General features: G+C 39.1%; 1 protein-coding gene across 1 annotated transcript in view; it reads left to right on the top strand.

Moving 5' to 3' along the window:
• Window positions 1–1,939: 1,939 nt before the first annotated feature.
• Window positions 1,940–12,076, top strand: part of mfsd12a (major facilitator superfamily domain containing 12a) — a 25,152-nt gene continuing 15,015 nt past the window's right edge. Inside the window, exons 1-4 of the mRNA XM_008433599.2 lie at window positions 1,940–3,772; window positions 5,954–6,073; window positions 10,252–10,462; window positions 10,537–10,654. Of these exons, the coding sequence (XP_008431821.1) occupies window positions 3,625–3,772; window positions 5,954–6,073; window positions 10,252–10,462; window positions 10,537–10,654 (597 nt within the window). The 5' untranslated portion in view covers window positions 1,940–3,624. The remainder of the gene's footprint in view (window positions 3,773–5,953; window positions 6,074–10,251; window positions 10,463–10,536; window positions 10,655–12,076) is intronic.

Raw genomic sequence — 12,076 nt, 5'->3', positions numbered from 1 at the left:
TCATCTAACTCAGTTGTTCTGGAACAGAGACACATCTAAGCATGTCATAATAAAAAATGAAAAACAAGTGATTACCATCACAACAATTTAAAGCCCACCTGCAGCAGCCAGCCTTATGCTTCCTTGTCCACCACATGCTCTCCCAGACCAAACAATAGGCCCCGCCTTATTTTAAAAACTCAAATCTCACAAAATCTCACAGGATTTCATACTTAGGCCTGCAGCAGTGGGCAGGATGAAAATAGTACAAAATGAGACATGACCTCAATTATTAAAATTATCTGTTTTGCCCTAAAATAACCAGGATTACTATGGGCACAAAACAATGCCCTTATTTTTCAATAAACACATTTAAGATCAAAGTAATATTGAAAAACTTACCATAAAACTGCTGATTGCAAACAAACCAGCAGCAAAATGGCTGTTTGGTTGGGACAAACCACTAGTGTCAAAAGGGGGAGTCGGACTGTAGAACTCCTAGTAGAGACTGGAGACTTGTTTATGTGTCAACACATTATGCAGTCAGTAATAATATTTACAGACAAGTAAGAAAATGTACATAAAGGAATTACAACCCAATGTTCTCAACATGTAGTGTGTTATTTGAAACATGATTAACCCCCACTTAGTAATAAAATGTTCTGACCCAGAGCTCAAGGATGGGGGGGAGGGAAGAAGGGATGAGAGGAGGTAAAGAGGGGAAGGCTGGGAGGAGCAGGTGGGTGTGGGGAGTCTTGGAAGGGAGTAGGGGGAGATGAGAAGGAGATGAGGGGTGCAACAAACTGCACAGATTGCACACATGGAGGCCTTAGTCCAGAGGTGGGCAATCCTGGTCCTCGAGGGCCGGTGTCCTGCAACCCTTAGATGTCTCCCTGGTAGAACACTCATGGATCCAATAGCTGAATCACCTCCTCAGTGCAGGCAGGTTCTCCAGAGTCCTGCTATAACAACCTTATTATTTGACTCAGGTGTGTTGAAGTAGAGACACATCTAAAAGTTGCAGGAGACCCTCAAGGCCTGGAGTTGCCCACCCCTGCCCCAGTCACCGACGCAGCTGTCGCAGGTTCGATTCCAAGCCTTGGCAACCTTTTCTGCATGTCCTCCCCATTTCTTGTCAATTAACTATCAAATAAAGGCCACTAGAGCCAAAAAAATATTTAACAAAATAAAATGTGAAAATTTATAACCCTCACCTAAAATTAAAATTGTTTCACCTGGAGCCCAAGGAGGAGGGGAGGAGAGAGGAAAGGGGGAGGAGATTGAGGGGTAGATGGGCCTAGGTGAAGGGTGGGTGATGGGGGGAAAGGGGTGTGTGTAGAGGGGTGTGAAAAACAGCTTACCTTGATTGAACATTTACATCACAAGTTCTTCCTCAAACCTTGTCCTCAAGGCAAACTGACCTGCATGTTTTCATTTCAGCAAAACCCTGTTAATCAGACATCAATTAAAATCATATGTGCCAAATTAGGGAAATGCCTAAAACTTGCAGGGCCTGGAGGACCAGAGCTGAAACACACTGGATTCACTTTGACTTTACTTGAAATAATAAAATTCGATACATTTGTATCCCTCGACTGACACAGTGACTCAAGCTGACCAGGGACAGATTCCCAGGTTAGCCACTGTGGGTAGAACAGTTGTCTTGTGATCGGAAGGTTGATGGTTCAATTCCAGCTCCCTCCTGTGAGGGAGAAATTGAGTTGGATGATTATAATATATTGAATTGGTTAAAGTTAATATCTTAAGTTGGATAAATGTAATAAATTCAGTTGGATAAACTTATTTGAATTGCTTGTTACCTACAGAAGCAATTCAATTAAGTTGGTTCAACTACTTTCTTTTTAGAGTGTGTTTTATCGTTGATCCTCCGTTATTTGTCGACTTCAACCAAAAATCAACCATTAATCAGACTTCAGCATTTCAGTCATTAGATTTCAACCACAAAACAACATTGATTCAATGACACAGTTTCAACAGTTTGATTGGATGGTTGTTTGATGGTTGATCCTCCGTCATTTGTCAACTTCAACCAGAAATCAACGATTCTAACTACTTTTCATCGTTGATTTAACATCGTGTGCTATCTGGGTATGGTGTAGAGGTTTCCTGAAGATATCTCATCTTTCCAACACCAGTTTTGTCTCAGAACGATTACTGATTTTTGCATACCTCAAAATGTAGCCTGACAGCATGTATTGTGTCTTACTTGAAGACACAGTTGCAGAGTGACTGAGACAGAGGGTGGTGGTTCAAACTCACAACCCAGCAGTTAACAGAACAGACCCCTACTTTCTGAGCCACTGCCACCCCAAACGTCACTAAACAATGGGCAAAGGTTTTAATTTCTAGAAATACAAAGTGCCACTAACAATTTAAAAATGGGTTGTATGATAAAATGAAACCTACCAGTGTCTGTTGCGCTTAAATTTTCTCCAAATACTTGAGCAGTTTCTGTTTTGAGCAAATTGTTATCTAAATATCAGCCTGACTAAGCAAGAATGTCTCAAGATTGCAGAAAAAGGGAGATTTCAACACAAAGGTGTAACTACCATAACTTTGTAAAATCTAAATTTGGAAATTTTATCAAACATTTCAGATATTGTCTCATTTGAGTGAAATTCTCAGTGTAGTCTAATCTGCATCATTGATGCCATAGAGAAGCAACAAATGAATCTTATGAGAATTTGTTCAAAAATAATCTACCTAATTAATCTTTTAAGCTTTCCTGGTCTGCTTTTTAAACAAGGCCAACAAATGTTCAAATCTCAAATGTTAAAGTTCATTCAAGAACAAGGAAAAGATGAGTAGATGTGGCTTGATTTCTGCTTTGTTTCAACTGCTATTAAAACGCAATTTTAATCGCGATTTAATTTAATTTATTTTTAAAAAGAAAGATTTTGGCAATTATTTTAGGAAGGTGACCATTCAAAAATGCGGAAGTGATTAGGAAGAGGAAGTTCCACCCGCTAGGTTCTTATTATTGGCTGAGGGGAGCAACGTGGTTGTCCTATTGGTTGGTTTTAATATGTGCGTCATAGTTACCGGCGACCTGCATTGTTTACGTCTACGATAAAGCAGGTGAGGGTTGGCGCTGGGAACACACAGCTTCGGATCTGTCACGTGCTTTCATTTTTGCGAAATGTCAAGAACGGAAGACAGTGGTGCAGTTTCTGTCTGGTGTGAGTTTAATTAGCTAAGGTCGTAACACGTCGCTCGTGTTTCTTAAATATTTAGCTGCTGAAACTTGTTTAAAGTAGCGCACATGTAAGACATATGCGGTGGGAAAACCTCTCCTTCGTTTGTTTCGGTTTGTGTCCCTTCTGGGACGCTCCTCATTCACTGTCAGCTGATTCAAAGCGGAAAGAATAAGATAAACTGATGGAATAATCTTGGCGCTCTCCCTCGTGCTGGGACAACACGTTGGTTGGCAAACGAATGTAGCCTACATGTTTATTTGTCTTCTTCAAGAACATTGTTATTGAAAAAGAATAGGGAACCAATACTTTTGGGGAGGGAGACTCAAAGATGTCCGTCCAGTCTGCTTGAATGATTTGAAGCCATTTCAGCGACTCAGCTTGATGAAAGCGCGTGCGGAGTTCCTCCTTTTAACCCTCACGAGCCAGCATGTCGGACACGGACAGGTCTCTGACCGCTATCCGAAAGCTCAGCTACGCTGCGGGACACTTTCTCAACGACCTGTGCGCTTCCATGTGGTTCACATACTTACTGGTGTTCTACCACTCGGTGCTGGGATTCCAGAACACGAATGCAGGTGAGTCAGTCTGTCTGAATAATATCGTTTTATTCTCCACTTCTAGGTAAATGATTATTTCACAGTTTTGTTTTTTTGCTTATTCAGAATTGCATGTAGATACTAAAAAAAATTATCACAAAAATGCTGAGCTACGTGAAACTAATGTTACTGGTGGTGAAACGGTGTGATCCGTGAAACTTGCTTTATACTTGTAGCACCTCAACATTAGATTTTTTATTTCTAGTCCTGTTACACTGGGTCCATGTTAACATCCACATTATCTCGAGTGGGCCAGCATGTGAATATAATACTCTGATAAGAGTTTTTAAAGCACCTGTCTGAAAACGTTCAAAATAATTTACAGAAAAATCAACTATTTTGAGTTTACTTGGGTTCCAGATGAATCCCTCTGGAACATCTGGAGATTATTGTGGACAGAAATCAGGATGAGTGGCTTTGTGGGATCTGGACAGTGTCGTTCAGATCTGTTTCAAATGTAACAAAATTGGTGTACAACTTGAGAACCTTGTGTTTTGCCAAATCAAACCTAACCTGGACTTATTCGACACTGAAGACACTTAGAACCCAGTAAAAGTTAAAGTTTGACTATTTATTTTTTTGAATTTGGTTAATATTTGAGTTTGCACAAAGCTTCACAGGTCTGAAACTGAGTCATTATAAGTAAGCATGATCACATTTCACTTGCAGAAGTATTTTAACTTTTATCCGATTCTTACTTTCATTTAAAACGACAAGAATGGTCCCTGAGTGTGGGAATCAAAATGAACGGCTTGATTTCAGCTGTTCATTTTGAGCTCAGAACTAGTTTTCAGTGAATGAGTGTCTAACCTCCCTGACTGAGTTGTGTTTATTATTTTCATAGATTTTTACTCATCTGGCTTGTTTTAGGGTGATTGGCTCCAGGTGCTGTTCAGTGTTTCATTTGGGACACACGGTGTTCTAAATACTCTTTATGACTAATCTAATGGTCAGGTCTTTACATTGCGCAGTGTTTCTGAAAGGTAATTTGATCTTTTAGAGATTTCTTCTGTGGATGACTATTTTTCTACATTTAATAATCAGATCACCAAATATCCAGAGTTGTGTTTGTCTCAGAGGCTATTTGAAAGTGCATGTTCCACATAATTATTTCAATAATTAAGGGGAAAATGTAACCAAATCAACTTGACCCTATATAAAAAAATATAGGGTAGCCTTCATAAGTCAACATAGCAAAGTTCCACTGAGTACAAAAAAAATGGTAATTTGGACTTTAAAAGCCCTAAAAAGAACTTATAGTTTTTTGTACTTAAAAATGCAGACATTTTAGATTTAGAAAATCTAAAAAGATGATAAAGATGGCAAGCTCTGTTCTGGGAACAGTTGGAGAGTATTGTGGACAGATGTCAAGAAAATTATGAACAACTTCATCAGACTGCTATACAAGTGTCTTCAGTTAGACGCTACGTCAGAACCACTGAAATACTGACTGCTACAGAGGAACCTTCCTGCCCACAGCCATAAGCATTTTCAACAACTCTTGGGAGAAACTCTTGTAAAAATGAGTTGCAACAATCCTTTTGGGATTAATACATTATTTTTCAATTGAAGTGAATTATTTTGTGGACTGATGAAACATAAAATGTTGCACTCTACAGAAAAAACCTTAGATCTAGAGATGCCATATTTGGTGAATACATTAGTGCTAAGGATGGTGTAACCAGAAGGTTATGGAAGCAGTTACTTTTTCACAAAGGACCCCGTTGGTTTGGATTGCTTGTTGCCCCTAATAAATAAAATATATTTTTAAATAAACATTTTCTAATTATTCAGGTTATCTTTGATATTGCCATTTGTTTGATGCAAACATTTATCTGAGACCTAGAAAGCAAAACCTTAAGAAACATGCAAGGTGGCAAATCATTTTATGACATCCTGTTATTTCTTTGAATTTAAAGAGATATACAATTTATATCCAAAGTAGTAATTTCCACTTTCAGTTTTTATTGCGTTCTTGCAAAATATGCTTAAATGTCTCTAGATACACAGTAAATCTTACTGTAGCTGCAAGGCGCCCACATAGGCTCTCTTAAAGTAAATTTAATTCCCATTACATTTAAGTTTACCACCATATCTGTTCTGTTTAATTCAGTCAGTATTATAGAATTGCTCATCTGTAACCATTTGTGTGTGCTGCAGGTCTCTTGTTGCTGGTTGGTCAGATAGCTGATGCCATCTGTACACCCCTGGTTGGCTATGAGTCGGACCAAACCTCTGGTTGTGGAAACTATGGCAAGCGGAAGACCTGGCATTTGGTTGGTGAGTTTGTTACTACAGTTGGACAGACAGAATGCGTCACATTGCAGTCTCATGTTACTGCAGCACAAGGTTTAGAAATGATTTACCTTCCTTTAGGAATCATGAAGGTTTGTTCATTTGCTCTTGTTGTAAACTCAGAAGTTTCCAGTTCAAGGTATAAAAACTGTTATAGTTTCTTGGTTTTAAATTCCTTGGGCCTTTTATTTTTCAGATAAACACTAGAATTTCTTAGTGTATTGGTGTTTATTTACATCATTTAGTGTTACTGGCATGTGAATAATTCAGAAAAGAGCTCATCACATGTAGTGTATGTTAATCGGCTCCTTCTATTTGTCTGTAATTAATACACAGATATTTAAAAGATAAGGACGGGGTATTAAAGTATTGAGATCAACCACTGGCGTCCCAACTGGACCATGCTCTGTGCCAGCTCAGCTGACATTGTGCTTTACAAGGTCCTTTAATGACATCTGCTCAGGGGAACATGGTGTGATCTATAAAGTGTTATGAGCTCAGTTGACCTGACAGGAGCAAACCATCTTCCGACACCTGCAAGCATCAGAACGTCCCAAATGGTTTCCAGGTTTAGATCTAATCTGCACCTGTGGAGGACCAATAGTAACTCTGGGACTTGTGTATAAAAGAGTGCACAAGCATGCTTTCACACTAAAAATTGGCAAGAGATCATCATGAGAAAACTATTGGGGTCGATGCTCCTTGGGCTGAATAATTGAATGGAGTCAGGTTTCAGTGTATTTAGGTGAGTTTTGGCACTTTGTAGTTTATTGTCCAAAACAAAAAGTTTGCATGGTTACCGTACATTTTTACGACAGGTAAAAAGTTTGCGTATGTTTACGCAAACTTTCACGACACTTTCATTTTTATACTTCCAACTTGTGCGTAAGGTATCACGGCACAAATGTTTTGTGCACATGCACGCATTATACATGAGGCTGCTGGTGCTCGCTGTGGTTAACTTGGCTTTCTAATGTGTTTCTTAGATCTGTAGCTCAAGCTAATTACGCAGTTGATTTCTGTACTTTTGTTGAAAGCAGTTGAGAGTGGATACATTGCCATAAATACAATGTATTTATGGCCAGCTTTTAATTCAATTAATACCTCCATGAGATGATGATGCTTTGGTTTTGTCTTCTTGAGGATGTTTGTTTGGTGCACATGTGTATTCTTGAAACCATGGTTTAGAGCCCAGTTGAAATTCATTAATACATGATTAATCCCAAAAGGAAGTTAAATGTTGTTTTAACTCGTATTATGTTCTTCAGAGAGTTGCTGTAGATGCTGATGACTGTAGGCAGGAAGGATCTCATGTGGCGAGTTTGCAGCCTCTGACTGAAGACGTTGTTGTTGTATGTCATCAGTGTGATGAAGAGGATGCTCAGGGTTGTTAGGAAGTTTCTTCATTTTATGAAGAATCAACCGTTGTACAATAATCTCCAGATATCCCCCAGATGGTTATCAGATAGCTGGTTCTGTCCTTAGAACACAACCAGCCTTCTTTATCAGCTTTTTAGCCATTTTAAGTCCTTTTGACTGTTTCATTCTCGATGGCATGTAAGAAGTTGGCTGCATATTTCTGAAACTTGTTACCGGCTGAGTGAGCACACACTGAAAAACAAAGTTTCACTTCTGAAAAGTCTTTGCTACGTCTACCTTGCTTTGTCCTGACTCTTCTAATAATAGACTGGCTTTTTGCTCACAAGGTAAATTTTCAGGTAACCGTGCACACTGTACCAGCTGGTACTGGTCATTGCCAAAACAAGTCAATTTATTAATTATAGCTCTTATCGTGCTTTGTTGGAACATGAACCTATCATTACTATATTGACTTCCAGGCAGTAAAAAGCCTGGCATTAGTTTACATTTAACAAGGTTTTGTCTGGAGATTTCTTTAATTTTTATCTTCAAAAACTAGAAAACTACAAGTAAAAAAGAAAACATTTGAGGCATAAATCAGAATTTGTAGAATGATCATTTATGTCATTTTGGAGCCATAAGAGTTTTGTTTTGTAACCACAAAGAGTCAAGAGTCTTCAAAACAAGAACCATTTAAGGTATTGTCTTACATGCCTGGGTGAGTACAAGAGGAAGTATCACAAATGATCACATAGACTACTTTTAGCTTTTTTTATTCTCTTGTGTGAAGTAAACTGGAAAGTTGAACGTAAAAAAACTTGAGCTTACTACAGACACTGAATGCAAACAAGCTCTAGGAACTGATGTCGGAACCTTTTTAATCACAAATTCTATGTTAAATGAATCATAATGAGCATTATTGAAGACATTCTTCTTATTTGCAACTGCTTGATGTTGCCTATAACAGAAATGTGTTCAAAGTAGTAGCAACATTACACATTGTAATATAAAATAGTCATACTAATGTAGTAGAGTAATAGAAAACTAGCACCTTCAACTGTCATGAAATGCTTCAGACATGTCATGACGGCACACACCGTCAGTAAAGGAGCAATATTTATGTTACAGACCAACATAATTCATGTTATGGAATGATTGGCCCAACCCCCAGCTTTTAATTCAATTAATACCTTGCAAGATGGTCACGTTGATGCACCGTTTCTATGGGAAAGCTAAGACATGCAGACGAAATGCAGAACGTAGTCAAAGTGTCCTGGAATGAAACGGCCACTCCACTCTTAGTCCATGGGCCAGACCATTTTTTTGTCCATTTCAGGGTGGCAAAGTCTATCAATATTTTTTGAAAAGATGCATGTCTCTAGTTAATATTTTGGTATGATAGCCCTTCCAAAATGGTAGCCGAGTCATAGTTATCATCTCATGAAGTAAACAACCCCTTTGGAAAAATTCTGTTTTTTGAGACTGGTGTATCTCTGGTTTAGGTTCATGGTATGGACATTTGTCAAAGGTCTGTAATGCAATATTTGGTATCATCTTAAAGGGGACACTCTTGGCTTTCATTTAAGCCATGTTTTGAGTTTCTCTGACCAACACAGAGGTCATTAGAGGTCATTAAACCAAAATTATTTCATATTTTTCCACACCTTTTGACCAAACTAGATACATTTCTTTCATCCCAGTGGTATCCAGGGACATCAGGGACACAAGAGTTAATGACTAAAATACTCAACAGACTCTAAGGAATCAGAAAATGTATGATATGCCTACACTGTCTGTCTATGGGAGGTGATTTGAAGTTACAGACTTGTGCTACAACCTTAACTGGTGTATATGTTGGGGGTTTGTTTAGCGTGTCACTCGGGTCTAGTTTGTTAGTTATAAAAAAGTTAATCAGTAATAGTAGAAATGTACACTTACATAGACTTTAGGATGCTGTATTGGCCTATTTATCAGATTTTATGAGCTTTTCCATCATGGGCTACACAATAGTAGCCCATGATGGCCACATAGAGACACAGCAGAATGAGGGAGGAGACCAACCTCATTAAATGACAAATTCTGAGGTAAAAATAAAAAAATTATTTTCAGCTGCTTTCAGCTGCTATTGACAGCATAATTCAGATTATTATATTACATTTCTGCTATCGGATGGGCTATCATATCAAAATATTAACTAGAGACATGTATCTTTTCAAAAAATATTGATAGACTTTGCCACCCTGAAATGGACAAAAATGTCAAATTTTGGCCTCTGGCCCATGGACTATCTGCTACAGGGCAAAGATGGCCACTCGAGTTAAAGATCCTCAGTTGAGTGGCAAAAAGGAAAGACTTCAAACTTGACTTAGACTTGTGCCATAAAGACTTGACCTGGCCTCTGGATTTCAGACGTTAGTTTTTATCCTGTGTAATATATAGACTGACAGGAAGCTGGAATATGAGCTAATGAGCTGGATCATTAGCCCGTAACATTGCTGGGTTATGGGATAACAATCTGTTCATGTTAGCTCTAGCTTCATAGTAATAACCAGATGAATGTTTTTCTAAATGAGTGCTGTACTAAATAACTTTGGATCATTCAATAAACAAGATGAATGTGATTTATCCCCAACATTCTCTCACTGTTAAGCAAGCTGCAAAATTAATACAAGGACACTTCTGGCTGAAAATGTAAAAATAAAGCATGTTGTGTTCTGTTCATTCAGAACTTGACTCTATTCTATTTTTCTAGATGCTCTCCAGTCATTTTTCAGAAGCCTCTTTTTCATTCTGTTTATGTTCAGGCACGCTGAGTGTGGCGGTGTCCTTTGCCTTCATCTTCAACCAATGCCTGGTCTGTGACCCCAACACTCCTCAGTGGGCCAGCTTAATCTACTTTGCCCCATTCATCATCATCTTCCAGTTTGGCTGGGCCGCCACACAGATCTCCCACCTGTCTCTCATCCCAGAGCTGGTCACCTGTGAGCATGCTAAAGTGGAGCTCACTGCATACAGGTAGGATCAGCTCCAAAGCACTGGGCAGGCTGATGGACAGGTCCTGAGTTGGTATTATCCCTGTGTGTATGCAGGTATGCATTCACTGTCATAGCCAACATCACAGTGTATGCCCTTGCTTACCTGCTGTTCCACGGTCAGGCTGGAGAGGATGAAGACTCTCTTGGACCAGCAGACACTAACATCTTCAGGGTGAGGACATGGAGGCTTTTTCTGATATTTAACTGATGGCGAAGTTAAGTAAATGTCACTGTCTCTTTTTAGAAAGTGAAAGCTCTTTAAGTGGCTGACCCAGGAGGAAATATTTAGTGACTTTTTCTTATCCCTGGACCTCTCAGAACTTCACACTGTGCAGTGGATTCTTGATCTTTAAAGTTTTTTTTGTTGTTGTTTTTTTTGGAAGTAATCTGAAAAGTGTGGCATGCATTTTTTAAATTCAGTCTCGAGTCAGTTTTAAACAGAACAGTCTTCCACTACAAGTCCAGTTGAGTCATCAAGGGAAGACTTGGAGACTTGTCCTGGATAATATGGCTGAAAAAATTACTGAAATGTAATCATCGATAATTATTGATGGTTTTTTTTTTAACTTAAATATCTGAAATGCTGCCAAACTGGTTGCTTGACCTTCCCGTGTTTTTTTTTTTTTTTTTTTTGCTCCATGACATTGGTTTTATCTTGAAGCAGTTATGAGGAACAGTGGCAAAACGCATGTTTCTCAACAAGTTGTTGCTAGGTAACCATAAAGAGTGAGTGAATTGATGTCACTCACCTAGATGGCCGTGAGAGCTTGAGGCGCTAAAGCCTTTCCTCTGCTTTGAACTCCTGTCTCTGGACTGAAGTTCAGTGAATATTCTCAACATTGAATATTTTATCAGATGTATTATCTATTGATATTGATCGCAATACACGGTCTCCCCCAGTGTATTATAAGCCTGGCGGCCCACCAAAGGGCACATCAAACCGCATTCTAGGACAGAATATTAACAGCCTCTCAGCTTTCAGAGTTTAATAAACAACGATAAATTACAAAATTGTGAGATGTACAATCAAAGCTAACGAACATCTCCATATAGAGCATAACACTATGCAAGATATTTTATTAGTAATTTCTTTCTGCAGGTCTATTTTGTTATAGGAAAGTATTTCAATATTCCAACCATCCATTTTCTAACACCCTTGTCCCTCAGTGGGGTCAGGAGGTGCTGGTGCCTCTCCAGCTAACGTTCCGGGCGAGAGGCGGGGTCACCCTGGACAGGTAGCCAGTCTGTCGCAGGGCAACACAGAGACACACAACCATGCACACACACACTCACACCTAGGGGCAATTTGGAGAGACCAATTAACCTGACAGTCATGTTTTTAGACTGTTGGAGGAAACCGGAGTACCTGGAGAAAACCCACCATGCACAGGGAGAACATGGAGACTCCATGCAGAAAGACCGGGGCCGGGAATCGAACCCAGAACCTTCTTGCTGCAAGGCAACAGCTCTACCAGCTGCACCACTGTGCAGCTCTATTTCAATATTCAAACCCGCAATTTAGCAAGATATGTAAAGCAGAGCTGGACCACCAGACATATTTTGTCTTTACAGAATTACACTATTAAAATATAAA

This window comes from Poecilia reticulata, linkage group LG17, assembly GCF_000633615.1.
Source record: "Poecilia reticulata strain Guanapo linkage group LG17, Guppy_female_1.0+MT, whole genome shotgun sequence".
NCBI classification, from domain to species: Eukaryota; Metazoa; Chordata; class Actinopteri; order Cyprinodontiformes; family Poeciliidae; genus Poecilia; species Poecilia reticulata.
This window is presented reverse-complemented; position numbering and strand designations above follow the sequence as displayed.